Source organism: Castor canadensis, chromosome 1, assembly GCF_047511655.1.
Source record: "Castor canadensis chromosome 1, mCasCan1.hap1v2, whole genome shotgun sequence".
Taxonomy (NCBI): domain Eukaryota; kingdom Metazoa; phylum Chordata; class Mammalia; order Rodentia; family Castoridae; genus Castor; species Castor canadensis.
Window position 1 is genome coordinate 77,654,232 of NC_133386.1, and position 25,958 is coordinate 77,680,189.

Here is a 25,958-nt window from a genome sequence, read left to right on the forward strand (position 1 = left end):
TGTGTGTGTACATATATAATTTTGGAAGAGAGAGACTGACTGACAGTCCATTCCATCACCCTCTCCTGCCCTAGAATCGAGCTCTCCTCCATGTGTCTGATTCTCTTCAATAAAGGCTAAACAGTGATGACCATTTTGGCCTGCTTGGTGAAAGATGCCCAACTCTTCTCTGCAGCTGTCCAAAAAACAAAGATTAGATTTGTACCTCTTGATCTTCCCCAAATATTTATTTTACCTATTCATATATCCGACTACATTTTTTTATCTTTTAAGAAATCAGGAACAACAAATAAAGCAGAATATTCAGGCTTAACAAAGAAGGATGCTGCTTTTTATGTCTTTACTTAAAAACTAAATAGTAGACAAATTCAGTCCCAAAGACACCTCAAAAGTGTGATGAGAATTGGTATTTTTATATTCAAGACTATTCCCTCTTTATATGATGACTTCCATGAATTAAAATAACCCTCAGATAATTTAAAATGTTCGTCTGATGTAATAATCTTGGAAGAAAAGAGGAGACTGGATTTCAGACCCAAGAAAGGTACTATAGCTTTTACACCAGTTAATTTTTAGAAAAGAACCAACCAGTCTAAGGGTCTTTATAAAACTGTTTAGAGGCAAGCACAAAAGGAAGGGAATACATAGACTCACTCTTAAAGCAGTCATCAAAGAAGTCTTAAAAAAAAAAAAAAAAGCTAGAAGCTATCTTTTCTCTCTTCTTCCCCATCAAATTTAGAAGGAATTTTTCAATTGTTTAATGCTCCAAAATCCACAGACCACAAATGTGAGTGGTAATGATTAGGATCAAACTTATTCCCACTAGGCATTTTATGACAGAGGATGTCTATCAAACAAGTGTCAAACTTTCTCTGCAACCAAGCCTTAACAAAAATTCTAGAGTTTCTCAGGAACAAGATCTCTTCCACACATGATCATCTGTGATGGAATTTCATGTGTTTCAGCAGACAGCTTCTCAGGAAGCTTTAAAAGCTAACCATGTCAGTATATAAAGCCAGAAATACCCCAAGTGTTCTCTGCTGCCTTATACTCTTTCAGATTGATGCTTATCCTTTCATAATTTTACCCTCCTTTCTGACAGACTAGGATCACTCTGTGGACCTGAAGAATATCCCATCCTCTTCAAATGGACAAAATTAAGAATCTTCTAAAAATCCTCATGATAAGCAGTTAAAACTGTTAGTTTCAGTTCCGGAAATATTAAATCCCGCCACATTTGGCAATGTTAGCAACTTGCTAATTATAAGACTAAAACCCAGACTCAAAAAGAAACCAGTCAATTTCCTCTTATATAGAATCTCTCCCTTCTTTCTCTGTCTTATCCCTTCTTTTTTCCCTTTTCAAAAGAATTTCCTAACAATTGAAAACATCCCTCAATGTGGCAGAAGAAAACAAACACAAAACCTGGATGCTTTTCCTTCATGCTTTTTTACACTATCTTTGTTCATACATGTTTTTTATTAAACAAGTCTGTCATGCTCAAGGTTCTAGCCTCTTGTGAGTTGAGTTTTTGTGTTGTTTTGCTTTGTTTTGTTCTGTAGTACTGGGGATTGAACCCAGGCCTCCACTTGAGCTATTTTGTTTTTGAGACAGGGGCTCAATAACTTTACCCAGGATGGTCTTGAACTCGGGATCCTCCTACCTCTGTCCCCCCACTAGCTGGGATCACAGGTGTGATCACCACCACATCCAGCTATGTTGAGTTCTTTCTACTTGGTTTTTAGAAACAATTTTGTAACCTTTTATTTTTCCAATGATACAATTTTACTAACTTCTTTCTACATCTCTAATTGCTCAGGTATGGCAGATCTGAACATCTGATTGCCCTTTAGATAGAAACAAAGACTATTTGTGGATCACGGACATCAAATTGATGCTGGGCTCTTAATAAATTTTGCAGAACCTAAGTCCTAATTAATAATAACATTAGGACATAGAACAGAAATGGGCAGAAACTGATTTACGAAACACCAATCCTGATAGCACAAAACTGGACTGTGACCAAGGTCTTCTGATTACAGTCCAATTGATACTTTCCAATCATTTACATGACTGACCTTCAGTGGCAGAGGGGTGTTTAAGGAGGCCATCCATCCATCTACATCCATCCATCCATCCATCCATTCCTTCCTTTATGCTAATACTTTATTTTGTATGTGTTTTGCTTTTTAAGTTCTAACCAGGAGTGGACACAAGGAAAGGACTGATTGTAAAGAGCAACACATTTAAAATAAAACACAACAACTGTACTAGGAAGATATTCTCTAATGTTTAAACAAATTGCTCAAAATGACCTCCAATATTCTGGTGTACATGTATAGCCAACTCATCCTAGCAGAGCCATAGCACAATGGAAAGCACATATTCAGAACAGCTAAACTGAACTTCTTTAGCCATAGTACTGGTAATACCTGTTATTAGCATCTTTCTCACTAAATTATGTCTTCTTGTGTTGTAAGTCTGGTACTCTGAGCTCTCAAAAGAAAGTTCTTAGAATAAAAATTAGCTATGTCTGGACAGAGCTGGAGATCATTGTGTTAAGTGAAATAAGACAGGCTCAGAAAGACAAATACAACATGCTTTCTCTCATATGCCAAATCTAGATTTGAAAAAAAAAAAAAAAAGACATGAAAGTAGAAGGGAGAATATGTGGGAACAGTAGGGAACCAGGTGGACAAGAGAGGGTAATAGGGGTGGGTGGTGAGTATGATCAAAGTAACATTATATACATGTGTGAAAGTCATAATGAAACATGTTATTTTGTATAATATGTGCTAATTTTTAAAAAAGAAGAATAGACATTTTTAAATGATTACTTAAAACTCTGTCTTGTCAGAAACTTTTACTTCAAGTCAATCACAAAATGACAGTCCTAAGAGTAGAAGAACTCTACTGGCAATTTTCAGTCAGCTCTCTCATCCAGTACAAAATTCACCTCCTTCATGATCCAGACAGGGCATCATTCAGCCTCTGTTTGAACAGTTCCAGTGTCTGGAAGCTCACCACTTTTTAAAAGCTTATTTCAAGGATCAATATAATTTTTACTCCTGAAACTAATGTTGCCATATTATATAGACAGTATGCTTTCCATCTTGACAAACACTACCTACAGTCTTTCAAACAAACCTTTTATATTTATTTGCTTTTAATTTAAACCAACTGCCTCTGATGAATGCTGTAGGGCATTTTACAGTAAAATGTTATGTTTGTGTGTAAAAACTTTTAAACCCCACCAAGATATGCAAAAGAAAATAAATGAGATCCTGACCTAGCTAAGAGTATTATGGGAATTGAGCATTTAAGATACTCTTGAACTTCCTAAACAGTAGTCTCCTTATCTGATCTTAAAAAATTAAGATAAAACAAATGAAAAAGGAAAGACTCATTTATTCTTTCAAAGGAAGAAACTCTCTTAATATTGTAAAGAATTAGGAGTCCTTACAAAGGGACACTCCAATTTAGTAATACATAGAAACATTCTTCATGTAGCATTCCTTCATTCTCCTCAGCCCTAGGGAACCACTAACCTTTCCATTTGTATAGATTTGTATAGTCTGGACATTTCATATAAATGGAATCTTATAATATGTGGCCTTTTATGATAGCCTTCTTTCACTTAGCATGTCTTGAAGGTTCATTCATGACACTGCTTGTATCAGTTTCTTTCCATTTTATGGTTAGATAATATGCCAAACATATATTGTATTGTACTTATCTATTTATTCATCAGTGTATGGATATTTAAGTTGTTTTCAGGTATACAAGTTTTTGTGGTGAGATATACATATACACTTATGTAATTTCTCTTGGGTATATATACCTAGGAATAAATTTGGTGGGCCATATAGTATTATATGTTGGATCCTGAATGTTTCCCAATGGTCATAGGTTAAGCCTTAATACCCAGCCCATGGTTATACTACTTTCAGAAGTTGGGGCCTAGTAGAAAGAAGTTAGGTCATTAAGAGTATGCCCTTAAAGGAGATATTAGGATCCCAAGCCTTCCTATCTCTCTTTTTGCCTCCCAGCTACAAGGTGAGCAAATTCTTCTGTCACATAATCCCACCATAATATACTGTCTTCCATGGGCTGAAAAGCTATGGGTCCAACTGACCATGGACCAAAACTTTTGAAAACATGACCCTCCTTCTAAGTCATTTATTTCAGGGACTTTGTCACAGTGATAGAAAGTTGAGTAATACACGGTGTTCTAGATTTAACCATTTGGGGAACTTCCAGACTATTTTCCATTCTTAAAAGCAATATACAAAAATTCCAATTTCAGAGAGCTCTTTCTTTAGCAACTTCTCCAATTCCCCATAGAGAGGAAAAGCCTTTTACCACCTACACCTCAATGTCTTGAGGGAGCTCAAGACATTGTGATAGTCCAAGACCAAAAGTTTTTCACAGTAAGACTATAATGTTATCTGTGTTTTATTCTCATTCTTCCATAGCACAGAGTTTTCTAGAGCCTATGAGACATGATATAAGATTGAATGGAGATGACATGAAAATACACTTGTTATCCAATTAAGCCACTCATTTAAAATATTTGCCAAAAATGTAAAACAGTACACACTTTTCTATTTTTTTTTTTTTTGGAAAATAGTTATTTTTCATTATGTAAGTTAACGATAACATATGCTAGGCTTATGGTTTTAATTTTTAAATTTTGGAATACCCCTTAAGTTTCTAATTTTAATTACTTAAAGGTAAGTGTCAACAGATATTATAAATAAAAGCCCTTTGAGGTCCTCAGTAATTTTTAAAAGAATACAGGGATCTTAAAACCAATAACTTTGAGACCACTGATATAAGTAAAAGATGTATTTTTGTTATCAGATTAAACAATAACTTTAGGTTTTAAAATTCAAACAAATAATTAACTCTAAAGGCTATTATCTTCATTCAACACAATGTATTTAATGTCTATTATGTATATATCAAATATTATGCCATTATACTGTAGTATTCCTATTTATTTAAATTATTCACCATTATTCACATGTTGACTCCAAAATAAATGAGGGGAAAAGATGTGTTCTTACAGTAAAGTCATGGCATATTTCACTGTATTCAAATGTGCAAACTGATTTTTATGAGCACTGTGACTACATTGCCATCTGGTGTTCGGGAATGAAATTGCACGATTATTTTCATTATTTCACGTCTACTGATTTTCATCTAAACAATTGCTAAAATATGTTGAAATATTCAACTACACCTGCGGATTATCCCTCAATTCTAATGCTTGCTCCATATATTTTGAAGCTTTGTTATCATGTGTAAACACAGTCTTCCTAATGAACTGACTCTTTTTATCATTATGAAAATTCTTTATCTCTGGTAAGATTGTCTTTGTCTGGGTAACACTTTTTAATCTGAGATTGATATACTCCAGCCAGTAAAATCAAATCAATAATGTTGCTTACTGTTTAGATGGAAATTTTTTCCACACATTTCCTTTCAACTTATCTGTGTCTTTAAAGTACATCTCTATAGGTATCATGTAGATTGGTCTTGATACATACACACAGGGGCACACACACTCAGGCCACACAGACAATCTCTACCTTTTACTTTAATTAGAATTTTTGGTTCATTTACGTGTACATTAATTATTGTGGCTGAATTTAGATTTTTTTTTTACTAATTCCCCAGCTCCTCCCTGCCTTCTTTTGGGTTAACCAATTTTTCTTAAGAATTTCATATTATCTATTGGCTTTTTATGTATACCTCTTTGCATTACTTTTAATGATTATTTGAGAATTACAGTATATATCCCTAACTTTTACTTGTTTAAGATACTGCTTCACATGTAATATAAGAACCATTTAGTGCTCTCTATCCTATCCTGTATGCAACTCCACAATACATTATAACTTTTGTTTTAAACAGTCATGTATTTTTTTAAATGAAGAAGACAAAATGTAACCTTTTCTCTTATTCAAATATTTACCAATTCCTGAAGACCTAAGCTTCCATCTGGTAACACTACCTTTCAAACTAATTAACTTCTTTTAGAACTTCTTATAGGGCAAGTTTACTGGTAATAGATTCTCAGTTTCTATCGGAAAAAATCTATTTCATCTACATCTTTAAGGAATTCTGTATTTTTACAGACATAAACTTCAAAGTTAATGGCTTTTTTTTCTTCAGCAGTCATTTTTATTGTTTCTTCAGCAGGTTTTCTCTGGCTGCTTTCAATATTTTTCTCTTTCAGCAGTTTGAAAAGGATGTGCTTAGCTGTGGATTTCTTTGTAGTAATCATACTTGAATTTGCCAAGATTCCTAATTCACAATTTTATGTCTTCCATTAAATATGTGAAATACTTAGCTGTTATTTCTTCAAATAAATATTTGCAGCCTCATTTTCTCATCCCTCTCCTCTTCTAATTATACATACACACACACACATACATTAAACCTTTTTTATTTTGTCTGCTAAGTTCTTGAGTCTCTGTTCATTTTATTCCCAATTATTTTCCTTCCTGTTCTTCAGATTGGACAATTATTCTTTATCTGAAAGTTTACTAAATCTTCTGCTTATTACCTACAATCTGCTATTAAACCTGTTCAGTAAATTTTTTATTTATTTTTTCAGTTCTAGACTTTCATTCTTTATAATTTCTATTTCTGGCATTTCCTGTTTGTTTACTCCTTTATTCTTTTACTTCCTTGAGCATCTTTAATCTTGTACAACTAAATTCAAACATCTGGATCATCTCCAACACGCATTTTTTATTGAGCATGTAGTAGTTTTGGATTATACTCTGGACATCATAAACAACATGTGATAGAAATAATGGATTCTGTTATGTTGTTCAAAAGAGTTGTTACTACTTATTAGGCAATTAGCTTGACTAGACCTATACTCCAAGCTGTGTTCCCTTTGGTGAGGTGAAAATTAAAATCTCTCCCCAATGCTTTTAGCCTTTGGACTACTTAAGAGACTGTCCTGTGTGCAAGACATAGACAGTTTATATACCTCTGTGGATCTCTCTTTTTCTGGATTTTCTCCTTCATTTTCTAGTCATTGCAGATGCACCAACTTCTGACTTCTAGTTCTTCAAGGAAGTAAGACTGCAAGTCTCTATTTAATTTTTTTCCACCCTTCATGACAATACTCAGGTATAACATCAAGTTCAAATGCCATAAGAAATGGTAAAGTAACCCAGGGACATTTCCCTCTTCTAAATATAAATGATCCTTGCCCTCCAGTTTCCATCTGATTTTGATTGCTCACCAATGTCTTCCGACAACTTTTGATGGTGGTGATGCTTTTTGTTTTATTTGGTTTGGGGTTTTTGAGACAGGTCTCACTATGTAGCCCAGGCTGGCCTCAAACTTGTGATCCCATTAACTCAACCTCCAAATGCTGAGATTACAGGCATACACCACCACACCTGGCTTTGATATTTCTTTCTTCTTTATATTTTGTCCTGCATTTATAGTTGGTAATTGCTAGAGTGTTGATCCAATAGAGGTAATCAATTATAACAAACTGAACTCTTCATATTATTTTAGAAAACCAGGCATAAGACCTTGCCAATTTCTTTTTCTTTTTTTAGTTTTTCTTCTCTTCTTTTTTTTAATTATATTATTATTTCATTTAGGGTAACCGTACCAATTTCAATTGAAACAAATGGAAAGAAACTAATGAAAGATAAACAGATTTTATAAGGATTTAAAGTAAATGCTGTCTTGGTATTTTCAATAATAATGTCTAGAAGTAGGCTTGTGAAAGGTGTTGGATAGTAGAATACCTTAGGATGTCTGGATTAAAAGTACTCACTTGTTTCTTACATTCCTGAAAACTTTTTAAAATAAATGCCAATGACAAATAAGATATAAAACCACAAAAACATGGAAATCAGAAAAGGAAAGGACATTTTAGAAGCTTAAAAGCCAAATGGATGTTATAACATACTTAGCACATGAAGAAAAGGTAAAAATAAAAGTCTGTGTAAATTGGAAGAGAATCTATAAAGACAATTCGCTTAACAGAACCCCAAAAGGTGCAGGAATCATAGATCCCATGTATTTCTGAAAGTCAAAGGCAGGAGAGCCTCAAAGTCAACATAAGAAGCAGCATTACCATACATCTCCCACCCCATATCCCACACAACCAAGTGACAACCCTCCTATTCAACTATGTGAGATGAGCAAGGTAACTCTGGAAAGGATGTACAGAGAGACACTACACTTGGGGAAATAGATGTCCTTGGAGTGGGACAGAGGTTTGAACTAAAAGAAAGAAGCGAAACTCCACATGTCAAAATATTAAGACCCACCTCCTATCATGGCCACCCATTCCTAAGTGGACTGCAGGACATCTGTTACCAAAATTTCTCTTAGTGGGGAAATGACCAGCCCAAGATTGATGCCAATGCCAGAGGGAAAATGTCTTAAAATAGCTACCTCCAAAATAAAGAGAAGTAGAAATAAATGAAACAGAAACTAAAGCCAAAATTACTTTCTAAGAAAAAATTAGTAAAACTGATAAACTCATAGTAAAACTGATCGAGTATAACAGAGAAACTAAGTATAAGCAATACAAAGAATGAAAGAGGGTACAAGGATATCATTTCTTATGGCATTTGAACTTGATGTTATACCCTTCATTACATTAAAGAGATAATAAGGAACAATGTGAACAATGTTATGCCAATATATTTGATCACTGAGATGCAATACATTCTCTGAGAAGCAAAACTTATAAAAACTGACACAAGAACAAGAAAAAATTTTAATATCCCTTTCTTTAAAAGTTGAATTGGAACACATAGAAGTTTTCATTTCAAAAATGTGGCCTGAAGTTTGTAAAGCACTGTATCAATCAACTAGAACATGACGGGTTAGATTAGGCCTAAAGAACAACAAGGTGTTTCTCCCCTTTGTTGGATTTTTTTTTTATGATTGGTAGAAAGAGGGAAAATTTAAGGAAAAAAAAAAAAAAAGAAGCAGCAGCAAATGACAGTTCAGGAGATAAAGACAGAGTAAAAGCAAGATAATCTTAAATGTCAGTTAGAAGAGTGAATAAATTCAGCAAGGACCAGATTATTTGCACTAATGGTTTGGAGTAGGCAATCTAAGAATCTACAGCTAGGTTAGAAATGAACAAAAGGAAGGAAACACACACCTCCTACAAACTGTGATTTTATTCCTAAGTAACCAAATGAGAAGTCGAAGAAACTGTTCAAAAACCTGTTGTCAAGAAGCAAGTAATAAGGACAGTAGACAGAGCAAATAATCTAAAAAATTACTGACGTCACTGTAATAACTGTTTCATACTATACTGTGTTACATTGTAAATTAAAACATCAGTTTGGAACTGATGTTTTAATTTATAATGATGCTTCTAGGGCTGGGGACAAGATTCAATCAATAGAGCATTGCCTGGCAAGCACAAAGCCTTCAGTGCAAACACCAGTACCACTATTCTTAATAACGATGATGATGATGATGATGATGACAATGGCGTTTTAAAAAGAAAAACTGCTCTTAGAAGAAAACATTCAGATAACAAATGTTTCTCTGCCAGAAACAAGTAATACTGCTGCAGTTTATCAAAATAGAAGTGAAGCAGGAAGCTAAAGGAAACCAAGAAAAAGGAGCTTACTGTTGGCAAAAATCAGTTCTATTTTTGATTGGTTTGAATCTAGCCTAAAAAGTAGAAAACTTACTTTATCATTACTGCAGTATAAATAAGGGACAGTCTACATAAAGATAGTTGATTCTGGTTATTTGAAGTAGTTAGATTCTATTAATTCTGAATAAACAAATTGTGAATTACTATTCTTAGAAAATATAAAGTTAGATCCCTCAAGACAACACAGTGTGCCAATCAATACATAAGCTTATTTAATGTGTGTTTCCATGTAAAAACACCTTTTTTAATATATACTGTTGCTTCATGAACCAATAGTGCTGCAACCCACACTTGAATGTAGCTTATCCAACATGATAAGGTACTCTACAGCCCTCTTGTGACAACTTCAGCATTAGTTCTGGGGGCCATTTTACATAGCAATATTACCCCACAAACACAAACACACACACACAACACGAAATGTCAAAAATATGACAGTGAAAGATACTCTGTGGAGTGAGATATGAAACAAGACAGAGCATCTCCTTGTTTGCCCTCAGCTAGCAATATGCCTATGGGGTGGCACAAATTTTTCACTGTCTTCAAATGGCTATAAATGTACACTATATTAATTTTGAGGTTACAAATAAATCTCCCAAGCAGGCAAAGTGGCAAATTTAAACTCCAGAAATAATGAGGGTTGAATGTATTCACAAAGGCTTATACTAGCAATCCTATGGGTAAATCTTAAAGGTTTACTCTAAATGAACCTAGAAATCAAGAAACTGGCAATATAACAATATAACAGGACTAAATACTACTTTTTAGAATCAATTTGCCAAGGTTTTTAAAATAGTAATGAAACATGAAAAATGAAGGCCCATAAAATCCACTTTTTCAGTGGCCTCAAGCAGACTTCAGTTCACTAGGATATGGCAATCAGCATTAGGAAGAAAATCAGAGTGTGCTTGCTCCTAAATCATAAATTAAATCCATTAAATCTCATTTGAAGGACGTAATCTGCTAAGATTTTAACAACAGAGGCAACCCAGTCTTTGGATTATAATCAATTTTTTCAAACTACTATTTACTCAAATGAAGTATCAGGCCACACTTCTCTCACAAAGGTCAAAGACAGTATCATGACACCAAAAACTGATTTAACACATCATAACTAACACTGATCAAATACTATCGGAAAATCCATCATCCTACAAAAAAAAAGAAAAAAAAAGCCAATCTGATCTAGGCTCTACAGAGCTCTCACACATGAGAGATTTAAATGTGCTCAAAGCTCCCCACGCTTGTAAATCACCTTTAGAGAGTAGCAGAAGTGCTACTCCATACTCAAAAAGAGAAAACAGTTTCTGTGTCAGTCAGTTTTGCATTACTATAAAGAAATACCTAAGGCAACTGACTTATAAAGAGAAAGTGTTTACTTAGCTCACAGTTCTGGAGTTTTCAGTCCAAAATCAAGTGGCCACAGGGCCTCTGGTGAGGTCAATAAATAGCAATGGCAGGGAGTATGTTGTGCAGCAAACAGCTTACATCATCAGCCAGGAAGAAGAAACAAACTTGCAGGATCAGGGTCTCACAATTCCCACACCTCCAGTGACCTTAAGCCCTCCCCTCAAACCTCACCTCTTAAAGCTCCATATCACCTCCCAATAACACCATCTTGGGGATCAAATTCTTAACACAGGGACTTTTGGGAGATACTATCTATATTTAAACCATAGCAGTCCCAAAATATCAGCCAGAGAAATTTATCCTGATCAGCTGAACTCTAGCCTGATCTAAAAATGAGGCAATTGTTAAAAAATAAAATAAAAAGTGACACTATGATACCATGCTTTTGATTAAAACTAACCTTTGAGGATAATGTTGGCCTATATTCCCCTTTTAAGATGCTATTAGTGATATTTTATATGAGAACAGAGCTATGAAGAAAAAGACAATTACGTTTAGTCACAAGTGTTCTACTTTCACAAGGATCATGCTGGAAATTATAGGTAATTTTTCCCCTCTAAACACAGACCAGTAGTAGACACATTTAACCGTGTCCCAATGACTCAAGAATGTCACTGTGGAGGCTCACTGCAAGGCTGTCACTATTTTTGTGCCTCTCGTCAATGCCAGGTTGTTGGCTACTAATAGGTCTCCTTTCATTAGCAACTCCTGTGTCTCTGCTCACTTCTTGCATTACTCCCATTTCCAATGTGGAACTTATCATTTAGTATGAGCTAGAAAAATCAGGCAACTAATATTGCTAAGAAACATACATTAAATAACAAAATTTGCTGTAAGTGAGAACTGAAGATTGGCTTTAATACAGGCTTTCTGGTTTCCTTTAGATTCTCAGAGACATTTTTTTCAACAGAATTCATTTACATGGCTCTGAGATGGAAAGCTATGCTATACAAACTGGATAATACTGAATAATTTTGCTATTCTACTTTGGCATTAAATTGCCTGGTAAATACTTGCTTTCTTTCAAAAAGAATGCAGTGTAGGCAATACCAGGGGGGAAAAAATTTCATTTCCAAAGTTCACTGTTTCCTGCACCAAAATGTAGTTATATTAGGAATACCATTCAAAGGCAGAGTACCATTGTCCAGTATAGGCACATTTTTGTTATTTAATTCTGAATCCTATTACCAAATAACATGACTACGGAATTATATGGCATTATAAATGGAAAGCCCAGGCAAAATTTTTTTGAAGTACTTAATAAATACCACCTACCTCTTATGCATATCCAACAGTCATCTTTCTTGTTGTGTTTCTTAAGTTCTTCTTCAGTTACTTCACTCAACCTGCCTTTTAATCCTGTTAGGTCCTTTCCACTTTTGGTCACTCGAATCCAATCCATAAGACTTCTGCCCTGTTTTAGAGGCACCTAAAAAAAGAAGAAAAAAAAAGGGAGAATTAAATTTGGCCTCTACAAGTTAGTTTTTTCCCCTCATCTTTCTGATACTTGTCTTCAGACTAATTCATTACTTTTATTCCCCTTTAAAAAGGTAAAACTCCTCTGGAAGTTGAGGTTAGGAGGATTGAGAGCTTAAGGCCAGCCTGGGCTACATAGCAAGACAGTCTCAAAAAAATAAAAATGGGATTGTGTGCAATGGCTCACATCTATAATCTCAGCTACTCGGGAAGCAGAGATTGGAAGGGTCACAAAAGGCCAGCCCAGCAAAAAATAGTGAACTCTGTATCAACAAATAAGCCAGACATGGCAGTATACTGCTATAATCCCAGCCACCCAGGAGGCACAGGCAAGAGGATCGAGGTTCAAGAACAACCAGGCAAAAATGCAAGCCCCTATCTGAAAAATAAAGCAAAAACGGCTGGAGGTATGGCTCAAGTAGTAGAGTACTTGCCTAGTAAGTGCAAGGCCCTGAATTCAACCCCTAAAACCCTCAAAAAATAAAAATAAAACTCAAATCTAGCAATTCTACAAATCCTCAAAGCTTTGAGATGCTGTCAAAATTGCTTTTCTTATATTAGAATTACAAATAGAACATTATTTAAAATACCTGGGATCCAAGTGGGACTTAAAAATCGTCTCACAAGTTTTCATTATAATGGTATCTTAGTATAACAAAAATAGTATTGAATCTAAGTCAGCAAACATGTTCTGTTGGAGGCTCTGTCACTTACTATGTTACAGTCACCAAAATGGATTAAAATTAACTCATCTTTTAAAAAAATCAAGAGATTTAACAGAAGATACACAAATGATTGTCTAACAACTTTTTCTGAATAATCAATATAAACACAGTATTAGGAATCATACATCTAAGAAACAAAGTTCATCAAAAAGTAGAGGCGATGAACCAATTTGGGTTGTAATATAAATACATGGAAATGTCACAATGAAACTCTCAGTAAGGCTCCCTTATACAAATAAAAATGTCTTCAAAAAAGGAGAACAGGAAGGTAAAACAGATCCCATGTAGGGGTAGGCACCAGTGGGGGTAAGGGAAGGATATAAGAAAGGGTGTAGAAGGGTGAATATGGTGTAAATACTATGTACTCATGCATGAAAATGGGACAATGAGTCCTGCTGAAACTATTCTAGGAATGGGGAAAAGGGGATAAAGGAGAATGAAGGAAGGGGTGAATTTGACTATGATATAGTGAAAGAACTTTGGTAAATGTCACCATGTACTCCCAAAACAAAAGTAATTTTAAAAAAATTAAACAAAGTTCATCAAAAAATGGAAAAAAGACGATGGCAAACTATAGCTGCCAACAATGCCAATGCTTTTACACAGCTCAGAGCTAAGAATAGTTTTCTCTTGTGGTGCTTGTTGATAGTGAAGTGATTAAAGCCTTATGAAGTCCTGAAAGGCTAAAACACCTCTTTATAAGTTCTCAGATCCCAGTGAGTGCCTGAGACTAAGGACTAGCCTCTACATATACTATGTTTTTTCTCTACATACATTTCCTTTTCCTTCTTCACAATTTCATGGAAAAAGCAACCTCAACATGATTTTTTTCTTTCCTTATTAAGAACTTTCATCTTTTCACTTAAAGCAAGAATTCCGGCTTTTCTCTAGCATATCAAAATTGCTAGCATCACTACTCTTGCACTTTGGAGCCATTACAAGTAATATGACAGTTACTTGAAAACAAACACTGTGACTGTGCTGTGAACCTGGTAACTTTGAGATGGCTATAAGTGATTGTGGGGTGAGTAGTATGTATACTGTGGATGCACTAGACAAAGGGAGGATTCAAGTACCAGGCAGGGTGGAGCATGCTACTTTAAACTGGGTCATTAAAAAATTACCAACTGTTTATTTCTAGAATTTTCCATTTAATATTTTCAGATTGCAGTTTACTGGAGGTTGTAACTGAAACCATGAACTATGAAACCAAGAATAAGAAGGACTACCTATTTACCATGAGGTCCTTTGCAGCAAACGTTTGCCAAACCCTGCCTAGATGATTTGGTAACAGGATGGTTTGGGGAGTTGTTCTGTTTTACAGAATATGTTCTCAAGGCTTCGAGGTGAGAAATTGCTATTGTCTGAATGTGTCCCCCAAAATTCACATGTTGTAATTTACTTAATCCCTAAGGCTGTGTTGGCACATGGGACCTAATGGGAGTGTTTAGGTCATAAAGGACTCTACCTTCACGAATGGATTGATACTGAAAAAGAGTTTGAGGATGCCAGTTCTGTCTCTTGTTCTCTCTCACCACGTGATGTGCTACACCTTCCACCATGTTACAACAGAGCATGAAGGCCCTTGGCAGGATGTAGACCCCTAATCTTAGACTTCCTACCCTCCAGATTTATAATAAATAAATCTCTGTTCTTTTCAATTATCCAGTCTCGGTATCCTCTTATAGCAGCACAAATGAACTAAGACAGCCTCATATAAATTTTTCAAGACACCTTTATGGACTAGGGCTACTGTCTACATTTGTCTAACTAGTTTGTAACAAACTACCAAAAGTACGTCCAAAGCAAAAGCATGCACATTCAAGAAGGTTGTACAACTCCAATTCTAATCCTCTCTATTTTAGGCATTCATTTACGCCCCCCCAGCAAAAATAAGTTAATAGCTCTGTGACCATTTCCAATTTCATATTCCATCCTTCCAATGTACGTTGTCCCATTCTGACTATCAGAGAAATCTCTAGGTCTCTTGATCCAAACAAATGAGAAAATGATTCCTATCCCAAACCAAAATCCCTCATCTTTCTCTCCATTCCATAATCCTTAAGAGAGTTAAAGTAAGCTTTTAGAAATGTAAATCAAATCATGGGCCTTACCTCCTTCAGTGGATCCCAAAATTTCCTTATAATAATGTCTCCAAATTCCCTAATCATTTATCAAAGCCTTCATAATCTGGTCAATGTTTGTCCCACTAGCTCCATGTTTTAACATTTGCTACTTCCCATCATATGCTTTAGCCAAATGAGAACCGATTCCTTAATTACTGTCAAATACTTGCTCACAACTGTTGCTTCCTCTGCCTGGACCAGCTCCCTCTGGCCCCCTGATTTTCTTTGGAACTTTCTCTGACTCCTACTTCTACTTGGTGATAACACTCTACTGTAGTACTTATGACATTTTTTAACAACCTGTTTATTAGTCTGTGCAGGCTATGAGACTAAACTTGAAATCAGAGACCACGTGGCCAGCATACGGTAGGTCCTCAATAAATACTGATTTGTAAGAGTACTAGTAAAAATAGTAGCTATTACATACTAAATGCACTCTGTGTCAGATGCCAACCAGTGATATTTGAATAAAACCCCTAGGGTAAGCAACAATTAGTAAGTGCTCAACAAAGATAGGCTAAGGAAAACATTATCTCATTTAATCTTATGAATAACTCAATAAAATTGGTACTGCTATTCTCATTTACACCTTAGGAAACAAAGAGACTAAGTAGTGGATTTGGGAAAGGAATTTTGCCTTTCTTACTTCAAAGCCTATGTCTTAAACAATTTGATATATAATCTTTCTAACTAGGTTTCATTCATTTCATCCTCTACCTGTCCCATCCAATTCATCTGATTCAGGTTCTAACATGTTCAAGAATATCATTTCACAAAGAAATAAAATAATTTCTCTTTGAATTGCACAATAACCTTATTTTGTGCCATCATACCTGTGTGACTTTTTATCTTTGTCTCTAAGTTTTCTCTTTTATGTGGACATTGAGAACAGGGCTGGAAGTTTTAATGGAGAAGGGCAACAATTCTTATTCTAATTCTGGAAAGGCTACACTATTCAGTCAAGTATTTAGATTAAGGAGAGAAACAGACCCAGCATCAGAGAGGACAACATATGATTAAAAGATTGGATAACAGATACACAGACCAATCAATGAAATGTCACAAATAGAATCACATCCTAAGCCTATATGCTCTAAGCAAACATTTCTTAACCAATTTCCTTTTCTGTTAAATGGGGACAATAAAAACTCTAGTTTCATAGGATCATTGTGACAATTACAGGAAAAACACTCAAAACATATAGGGTCATTAGTAAGTACTTAGTAATCTCAGTAGTAGTATTACTACATTTGGGGATACAGACCCCTGAACAGCAAACAAAAACTACAGATCCCAAACCTATATGTTGATCTAGGATTAGAACTCCAAGCCCAAGTGGAGAAAAATAAGAAAATCAGTGAAGGTCCCAAGTGATACTAAGCCTCAAAAAGAATCCAGAAATGAAAAGAAAAAGGAGTGGCCTAAATAGGTGGAAGTCTGAAAAACAAAACATGAAGATGTGGTTACAGAACAAGGAACTACCAAAAAACAGGAACGAACAGCATTCAGGTTGCAGTTAACACAGGACAAAATTTTCATTAAATCTTGCAGATATAAAATATACTTCTGACCAGGCATGGGGGCTCACACTTATAATCCTATCTATTCGGAAGGCAAACATTGGGAAAATCATGGTTAGAGGTCAGCCAAGGCAGAAAGTTAGAGAAATCCCATCTCAACAAACCGCTGGTCTGGTGGGGTGTGCCTGTCATCTCAGCTAGAAGGGAGCATAAATAGATCACTGGTATCGGCATATTTCAAAAAAACCAAAGCAAAAAGGACTGGGGGTGTGGTTCAAGTGGTAGAGCATCTGCCTAGCAAGTGCAAAGAGCTAAGTTCAAACCCCAGTACCTCCAAGAAAAAATAAATAGAATATGTTCGTATTCCACCTGTTGCTAGCAGTAACTATGCTCAACAAATACTCCAAGTGTACAACATCAAAGTCAGCAAGTGATATAACTAGAAAAAGATAGTGTAGAAACAATAAGGAACCAGAGAAAGAAAGTCTGACTTGGAAAGAAATGTCCGTAAACCTGACGGAGTTTTGTGGACACTGGTCTTGGCTTTTCCAATCTGCCGTTGCCCCAGAAGTCCCCACCCTTGCAGGGATTTGTCTGGTCGCCACTGCTCCCCTGCTCCCCTTCTCCCCTGCGGAGGAACCCGCATCACCCACACTCCTTCGGCCAGTGAAGATCGAAGAGAAGAGGACAGGTTGAGGGAAGGAAGCTAAGACTGAGTGCCCACAACGCGGCAAACACTGCACCCGGTCCAGTCCTATAGATGTGAATTTATTCAGCAGGAAAGGACTTGGAGGAAGAGATCTGACCGCGGGACAGAGGGACGGGAAAGAGGATGGTAGGTGAGAGGAGAGTGCGAGGACTGGCGGAGGCGTAGGGTCAGAAAGCAGCGAAACGCAAGGGCAGGAGACCATGCAAGACCGGGGGACAGGCGGTGGTAGCCAAGGCAGGGGAGACTAACGCGGTCACCGCTTACCTTGCTGCGCCCCCCAGAGGTGACACGCTGCTGGGAGCTGGGGGTGGGGAACGATTGGGAAGGGACGTTTAGCATCCTGGATCCTTGGCCCGGGCCCTGCCCGGGGTCCGCCACCACACCAGCCCACCTGGCCGGACCCTCGGGCGGCTAGCGCCTGCCGCTCCAGTTCTGCGGCCTAGGAGAGGCCAAGCCCCCGACCCACTTCCGGGGTCGCGAGGGGTGAGTACGCTATGACGCAGCACGTCCTCGGGGGGCGGAGCCAACAGGATGGAGCGCGCGGCGGCGGCGGCGGCGCGGGGGGAGGTGGTGGGAGAGCGACGCATACGCATGTTCAGTTCGTCCCCGGTCCTACACTTCAGCACTAGACCGAGGTGACAGCTATTTGGAGGAAAGGCCGGAGAAAGTGCAGCTGTTCCTCAGCTCTGGTGCTGATCGAATCCGAGAATAAATTTGTGTTAGAATAAAATTCCGTTAACCCAGCACACCAGAGTCTGTCCATTGATAAGTAGTACCATCATAGCACTTGAAATAGGGAATAAAATAGCACTATTAAGGTTCTGAGTGCACAACTTTAAGAGCTAATGAGTCAAATGCAAACAGCATGCAATGAGTGACGGTGGCTCTTTGCACAAGATAAGCACAAACTGTGCTTTATGTGGATGTTGAGAACAGGGCTGGCAGTTTTAAGGGAGAAGGGCAACAATTCTTATTCTAATTCTGGAAAGGCTACACTATTCAGTCAAGTATTTAGTTTAAGTATGTAGTTCCTCCCATCAGGGAGGAAGAACATGATTGGAAGGTTGGATAACAGATACACAGAGCAATCAATGAAATGTCACAAACAGAATCACATCCTAAGCCTACATGCTCTAAGCAAACATTTCTTAACCAATTTCCTTTTCTGTGAAATGGGGACAATTTCACAGAAATAGGATCATTGTGACAATTACAGGAAAAACACTCAAAACATATAGGGTCATTACTAAGCACTTAGTAATCTCAGTAGTAGTACTAGTATTACATTTGGGGATACGGACCCCTGAACAGCAAATAAAAACTACAGATCCCAAACCTATATGTTGTAAGGCACTAGGCTGTACAAGAAGGAAAACTACACAACTTTAAGAGCTAAGGAATCAAATGTAAGCAGCCTCTACTGTTAGGGGTAAAAAGAAAAGTTCACCTTCACAGATGACGGACAAAGGAGGAAAAGACGTCCAAGTCTCCTGCTCTAACCACCCACTCAAGAGATTCTTTCTCCTCTTGTACCTGCCAGTTTTCTCTAAAACAAACAGGGAATTGTGCACGGATGAAGCTAACTCCCAACTGCGGTGTGAACAGCTAAATTTAAAATTCAGATTGATTTGGTTTTGATGTCATCCCTGCATTTGATGGCTGAGGTCTTATGCAAGGTACTTTAGTTTTCTACATTTGCATAATAGGCTTGGGTTTTAGTAAGAAATAAATAATTATATCTAAACTATCCAGTATATGGATGGTTAATAAGTAGCATGCTTAGAAATCAAACATATTTGTAGTATCTATTATATTAGTAGGAAAAGTGTGTGAATATATGTTGTCATCCAAGCAAGAGACATTTCTTAACTAACTAACTCCCTCTGATCTTTGCCTCTTCCCATTATCACTCTGGAATATTATAGAAAAAAAAATTTTAGGCGGGGTCCTGGTAAGTGGCCAGACAGTCCTCAAACTTGCAATCCTCCCATCCCAAGTAGCTTGAATTACAGAAAAATAACAATATTTTTACTTGTAATTGAACTGTTTATTGTGAGATTGTATATGAACTACAAACTTCATGACTATAGTTTACTATTCTACCTTAACCTTGAAAATTGCTCCTGTTTTCTCACTCATTAGATAATGGTGTATTCCTCTGCAAGTCTACATGAGAAAAACTAATCACTGGGACTTTATTTCACTTCCTATAAGAAAAATTTCACATAACAACATCAAAAGCAGTGAACAAGACCAAAAGGAAAATTGATAATATTGAAGAATACTGCATATCTGTCAAACATTTATGCTTCCCCTTGGACAAAAATTGAAAAATACTTTCAGATTCTGGTCTTTAGGCTCTACTTGTTTAGGCTCCATGTAAATCACTCCCATTTAAACATTTTGTTTCAATTAGAGGGATCCCTCAATATAGTATCATAAGTACTGAACACCTGTGCTGTTTCACTACAAGACTTACAGATAACAGAAAAATATTAAACTGAGAGGTTTTTTTTTTTTTTACTCTATATTCATTTGTTTTGTTTGTTTGGCAGTTATAGAACTTGAACTTAGAGACTCACACTTGTCCAGCAAGCACTCTACCCCTTGAGCCATGCATCCAGTCCTTACTTATTATAAGCCCTAAAATTTAAGAGCCTTAAGATTGATTTCTTCTCTCAATTATAGGTAATGACTTAAGATATTTTCACCATCTTCTCACGAATACAATGTGTGATTGGATACATAAGCCAATTTTCTTCATCATCTAATGAGGTAGCATAGTCTGTAATTACAACACCCAATTGAGACATGTAAGAAATCGCATATGTTACAAGATTCAGTCCTAAAAATTAAATAGTCACTGTTTGAAAAATCATAAGTAAATAGAAATCTGTAATTTAATGACGAGTCCAAAATTATCCTTTGTAAGCCCCAAATATTTAAATACAATGTATATGTTTGTAAGTAGTATTTTAAGTTTCAACATTTAATTCTTATGCAAAGATTTTTTAAAAGGTCAAATTACCATAGTAATTACAAAATATTTCATTTTATTAATAATTTATATACAAATAAATTAGTTTAAAAAGATTATAATACATTTATACAGTAAATTTAAATCCTTCAAGCTTTGAATATCAAGTAACTAATTAGATTAATTTTCACAAGTCAGCTCTTCAATTTCATCTTCACTATCAGAATCTTCATAAAATGAAATTGTAGCTTGAATTGGAAAATTTTTCAGAAGAGCTTCTGCTTCTTGATATAAATAATCGTAACACTTTGACTTTGGCCAAAATAGTCTGAAAGGAGCAGACAACATAGTGTACTTTATTTTTTCACATTCAGAATCCTTATATTCAAACAATGATCAAATTTCAAAGGGCTCTATGTATTTAACAACTGATATATGCATCTAGATAAAGTCTTAAATACTCATCAAATTTTCACGAAGTCTGTTTATCAAAGAATCAATAAATGGTTGATCATTTTAAATCTTTATCCAAAGTATAAATTACATTACATAAATCCATACTATAACCTGTATAAGCATAAGACCAATGTCTAGCTTACTTCAAGCATCAGGTATATATTTATACTTATAACACACAGAAGATTTGCCTTCCAGTTTCCAAATTCTGTTGGGGGGAAAATGAATTCTACTACCATATTAAAAATTTGAATGATAGCTATCTTTGTAAAGATGACAAAATATTATGCACCCTAAACAAAGGCAGTACTCACTTACTATCTTGCTTAAAACTCACAGATTTAATTCTTAGTTAAAAATGTAGTCATTGTATGTTCATAAAAGTACCAAGAACAGTGTTTTCAAACTTGAGACATAGAAAGTCTACTTGTAAAACCGGTCTTGATCCCATCTTCTTCCTCTCTCCCCATTCAACCAAATTTGAGGATACCATATTGAGATACTGAAAAATGATGTAAGTTTTATACAACTAATTTGCATGTAAGAATGATTATCTCATAATTTTAAAAATCCAATAAATAAGGATCTTGCCATCTGGCCTTCTATTGTTTTTCACCCAAAGAAAAAAAGGAGTGCAGTCATTTTAGTGTTGCCTATATCCAGTAATTCAAAGAAGGGTGTAACTGCTGCTCTATGACCAGCTTAGTTACAAGGCTGGGCACAGAGCACAGGCTTCCATGCTGTGACAGCACTTTGTGAATGATGTGTCTTTCATCTACTACAAGCCCTGTGTGACCATGTAATTGACTGATGTGGACAAAGAAAAGGTTTCCTATGTTTAGTATGCTCTATTTTATTTTTAAATAGTGCTATTTCTTTATTCTTTACCACATGCATCTTCTCAGTACACTTGATTTTAAAAGGCAGAAAACTAGACAGTGTAGTTAAAAGTTTATAATTTCGATGTTTAAGTAAGTGACTCAATTGTTTATTCAAAACATATTATAGTGGACCCTTTTGCCAATATGATTCACAATTCCAAGATGAGTAAATCATGGCCCTTGCCCTCAAAAAAGTTGACAACTGAGTTAAAAGAATAAGAAACATAGTATTAATACAGATAGAATTGAATAAAAATAAGAGAAGCACAATTAAATTATGACAGTAGTTCAGCTAGGCATGGTGGCACTTCCCTGTAATTCTAGCACTCAGAAGCTAAAGCAAGAGTGTCACAAGTGGGAAGCCAGCCTGGGCTACATAGTGAAACCTTTTTTCTCTTTTAAAAAAAATTTTTAAAAGTAACCATAGTTCAGAAAAGAAAGGAATTGTTTATAAAGCTAACAGCTTATTTTCTAATATGTAACTAGAATTGCCAAATGCAAGGAATTCTGTTTAGTTGTTATCATCACACTCTGCCCACAATTTCTCACTGTGAACCATTTGTCTTCCACGGACTTCATACTTTCCTGAATTCCTTTAGTTCTAATTCTTTTGTCTCCTTTGTGGATCTCTCTTTCTTTATATACTGGTTAGATGCTGGCCTTCTCCCAAGGTTTTACTGAGAAAATTATCTCTCCTCTCTACACTGTCTAGAATAACCTGACCCACTCTCATGATTACCCCTACCCTTTATTTCCCATAAACTCCCAAGCTTGTACTTAAAATTTTTAACTTTGGGCCCCCAACATATAAGAAACTCTCTACCTGATCTTTGCATTCGAATACCCCATAGACACATTAAATGTGACAAGTGGAAAATCAGACTAAATCTCTTAATACAGTGCTTGCCTGATCACCAGCCACAAACTTGGGAGGAATTCTAGCTGTTTACTTCTTCACTTGCCGTATTCAGTGCATTACAAAGCCTAATGTCACCTAAGTATTTCTGAAATTCACCCAGGCCCACCCCACTTCCAATGTCTTAGAAAGGCTATTCATCATTTCTTACCAGAACAATTGCAATAGCTTTCGGTGTTCTAAATCTATATGTAATTTCCTTAGTGATTTTTCTGAAACATAAATCTGATCATACCACTCTTCTGGTTAAAAATCCCTTGAGTAGCCCTCAATCATACCTACAGAATGAAGTCCATGGGTTCCAAACAAAGTTCTGTATCAAGGTATACAAACTCTGGCCTATTGCTACCCTGCTGAAATGACCACAGCTTCATACACCCCAATTCCAGTTCCTTGGAATTCGCAAAAGAAGCCAAATCTCTTTTCCTATGCTATTCCTTCTACCCCTACCACCCACCAGTTTATCTATCTTCTTCCAGACTCAGCCCAGTTCCCACCACCTATGACAGACATTTCCCTGAGACTCGCCCCTTCCCTCAAATGAAGCACTTAACACCCTGTCAACATTCATAAAACTGACCAAAGTAAATTTCATTACAATATTTGTCATATGCTGTTATTATCTTTTTCTTATGTGCTTCAACTTATTTAGCACAGGATAGAAAACTAGTCAAGATGTACTGACTAGGGTGGTACATATAAACAAATGCACACTTTACAAACATCCAAAGTAATTCATTTAACAGCTCTCTGAAGCAGGAAAGCTGCATACAGTTGTCTGAATAAAAGCTGCAAAGAACTTACAGAAAGTTGACTTCCTGTGGCAAGATACTGTAAATAGCTCCTCATCACTATGTTAAATAACTTTTGACCCCTTTTAGGATTGTCCTTTGTGATCGCTGGCATTTTCCTTACATTTCCAATTTCTCTGTTACTGTTAACCCCATTCCTCCTTCTGGTTTGCAAGAGAGTAGCATACACACTCTGCACGGTGTGAAGTCAATTTCATTTGGCTCCTTTAGGATTAAAAGTAAAATAAAAACTAAAAACAGTTCAAGCATTAACTGATTAACAATTCTTTAAGGTGGGTTTGTGAATTTTCAATTCAATGAGTAACGACCTCTACGAGTGGAAAGACAGAGTAACCTTAAAGACAGATTTTTCCAAGAAAGAAAGACTGCAGGACCAGCTATTGAGCTGGGGTGTGATGCCCCCAGCTCCTCTCTGGGCTGGAGGAGTTAGGAGACCTTCAGTGAGGTCTGTCACTCACCTTACCGGGTGTCTGTATTGGCAAAGCTTTCCTGATGCTCCGGTCATTCCGGGGCCATTGGGCATCTGGGGACAAAAAAAAAGGAGATGAATCTCAGTTATCGTTCACTTTCTTGTAGAAATTGGAAACTTGTGTGATACAACATCCCTCGCGCCCACGGGAAATGTGACCCCAGGCTTTTCAGCCACCTAGCTCTGGCGGGATCCGTGTGGCCCACTCGCTCCAGAGAACACGCTGGCAGGCGCGATCATAAACGAGGGGTAGGCTGGAATAGGCTGAGCCAGGCGGGTCCTTCAGGCCCGGCATCCCTATCCTTGATCGTCCTCTGCACCCTTCAGAGGTGCAGTGTTCACTTACCGCCTCCACAGCTCGGTGTGGCGTCCCTTCCTCTTTCTCTCCTGGAGCTTTAACCCACGGTCTCCAAAAGCGTGCGGATCTGCGGGATGGGGAGCACAGGCGGTGCGGTGGAGTCGTGAGCCCCACCAGGGAGAAACCACCGAAGCCCAGCAGCATCTGAGCCCAGGCATGGGGCGGAGAGCGGAGGGGAGGAGCTGGGGAGGTTAGGAGGAGGGCCTGGGAGGGATGCTTAGACCGCGTGGAGGAGCTGTACCCGGATTCCGCGTCGCTGCGCTGTGCCTGGCCATCGGGAACGCGGGGCAGCGGCCGGCCCACGCGCCCCGGCTTCGGCGCTCCGCTCTCCGCGCTCTGTGTGCGCTCCGCGGTTTCCATGGCGCAACCCGGCTCCGCAGAAGGCTGCTACCAGATAGGCGGGCAATCCTGGTCCCTTCCATCAGATGTGGGACCGGACTTTATATAGCTCCTGCTGCCTGCTGCAAATCTAGAGGTTCGCACCCTCTCTGTCCCTCTCTTCCCGCATAAACAAAAAGGCTGCGCGTGAAGGCGTACCGGGCTAAATCCCGGGTGTGAACGCGTGCGGCTTCCAAATGGCCTGGGAAGGGGTTTTGTCGAGCGAGTGTTAATCGCCCTTGGACACATGGCTGCGTTAAAAAACAACATTCGCCCGAGCAGCCAATTTCCATGTGAAGAGGTTAGGAGGGGATAAAATTAAGCGATTCTACACGTTTTGTGGATTTCTGCAAAAATGCCAACTGCTGGTAATTGCTTGGCTTTTCTCACGCCTTTTCGGCCTTTGGCAAATGCAGCTATTTGTGCATCCTGTGTTACAATGAAAAGGAATAACCCTAATTTCTCTCTCTGGAACAATTAAAAAGAAAAGAAAAAGAGTGAATGTATGGCCTCCTTCATAAAGGAATGTCAGATTGTTTAAAATACATCGATAAATTGGGCTCGCAATCTGCTTTTTATTATTTGAAGACAATAGGAAATCATTGGCAACAAGAGATGAATGGTAAACAATTCAATATTCCAGCCAAGAGGGACAGAGATTGTAGTACTGTGATTTGGGTATATAATACCTCTGTGATTGTCTCCAGCATCTTGTCAATATCGCCCTACAATAAATCTGTCACTACCTGGCATTTTGTCACTTGGTGATAATAAGAAAATTCTTTTGTGGGGGTGGGAAAGATGTGGGATGACAATGAAATCTTCAAAAATTATGGTATGAGACAAGTTAGTCATTCTTCCTGTGCCCATTTCTCTTATTTGAGCTATCTACAGAGGTCCATTAAACTTCATAAAAAGTGTGACATTTCAAAGGAAACATGATATATAAATGTTACAATTTTTTTCCAAAAGGTTTTAAGTAATGGGGCTGAATTTTCAGATAGATGACAGCTATAGTGTCTCTACTATTTATTCAGCTATTACTTCATAAGAAAATAATCCTCTTAATTAG

The 25,958-nt window shown here is 37.1% G+C and overlaps 2 protein-coding genes across 7 annotated transcripts in view; both read right to left on the bottom strand.

The window, feature by feature from the left end:
- The window catches only part of Cyb5r4 (cytochrome b5 reductase 4), a 106,215-nt gene extending 81,647 nt beyond the window's left edge, over positions 1–24,568 (bottom strand). For 4 of the 5 annotated variants that reach the window (XM_074078695.1, XM_074078703.1, XM_074078701.1 and 1 more), the window contains exons 1-2: positions 17,904–18,122; positions 12,359–12,512 (exon numbers count right to left, since the gene is read on the bottom strand). In XM_074078695.1, coding sequence (XP_073934796.1) covers positions 12,359–12,512; positions 17,904–17,978 — 229 coding nt within the window. In that variant the 5' untranslated portion in view covers positions 17,979–18,122. Of the gene's footprint in view, positions 1–12,358; positions 12,513–17,903; positions 18,123–24,139; positions 24,205–24,496 lie in introns of those variants that run through there. The other variant, XM_074078711.1, reaches the window with a different exon arrangement.
- Positions 19,742–25,001, bottom strand: Ripply2 (ripply transcriptional repressor 2). Of its 2 annotated transcripts, none has more exons than XM_074078741.1 (3): positions 24,497–25,001; positions 24,145–24,204; positions 19,742–20,944 (listed from the first exon to the last, which is right to left on the bottom strand). In XM_074078741.1, the coding sequence occupies exons 1-3, from the start codon at positions 24,866–24,868 to the stop codon at positions 20,846–20,848; spliced, it is 531 nt and encodes a 176-aa protein (XP_073934842.1). In that variant the 5' UTR covers positions 24,869–25,001; the 3' UTR covers positions 19,742–20,845. The 2 variants fall into 2 exon arrangements, with proteins under 2 accessions (XP_073934842.1, XP_073934836.1); XM_074078735.1 differs by having other exon boundaries at positions 24,140–24,204.
- Between the last annotated feature and the right edge of the window lie 957 nt (positions 25,002–25,958).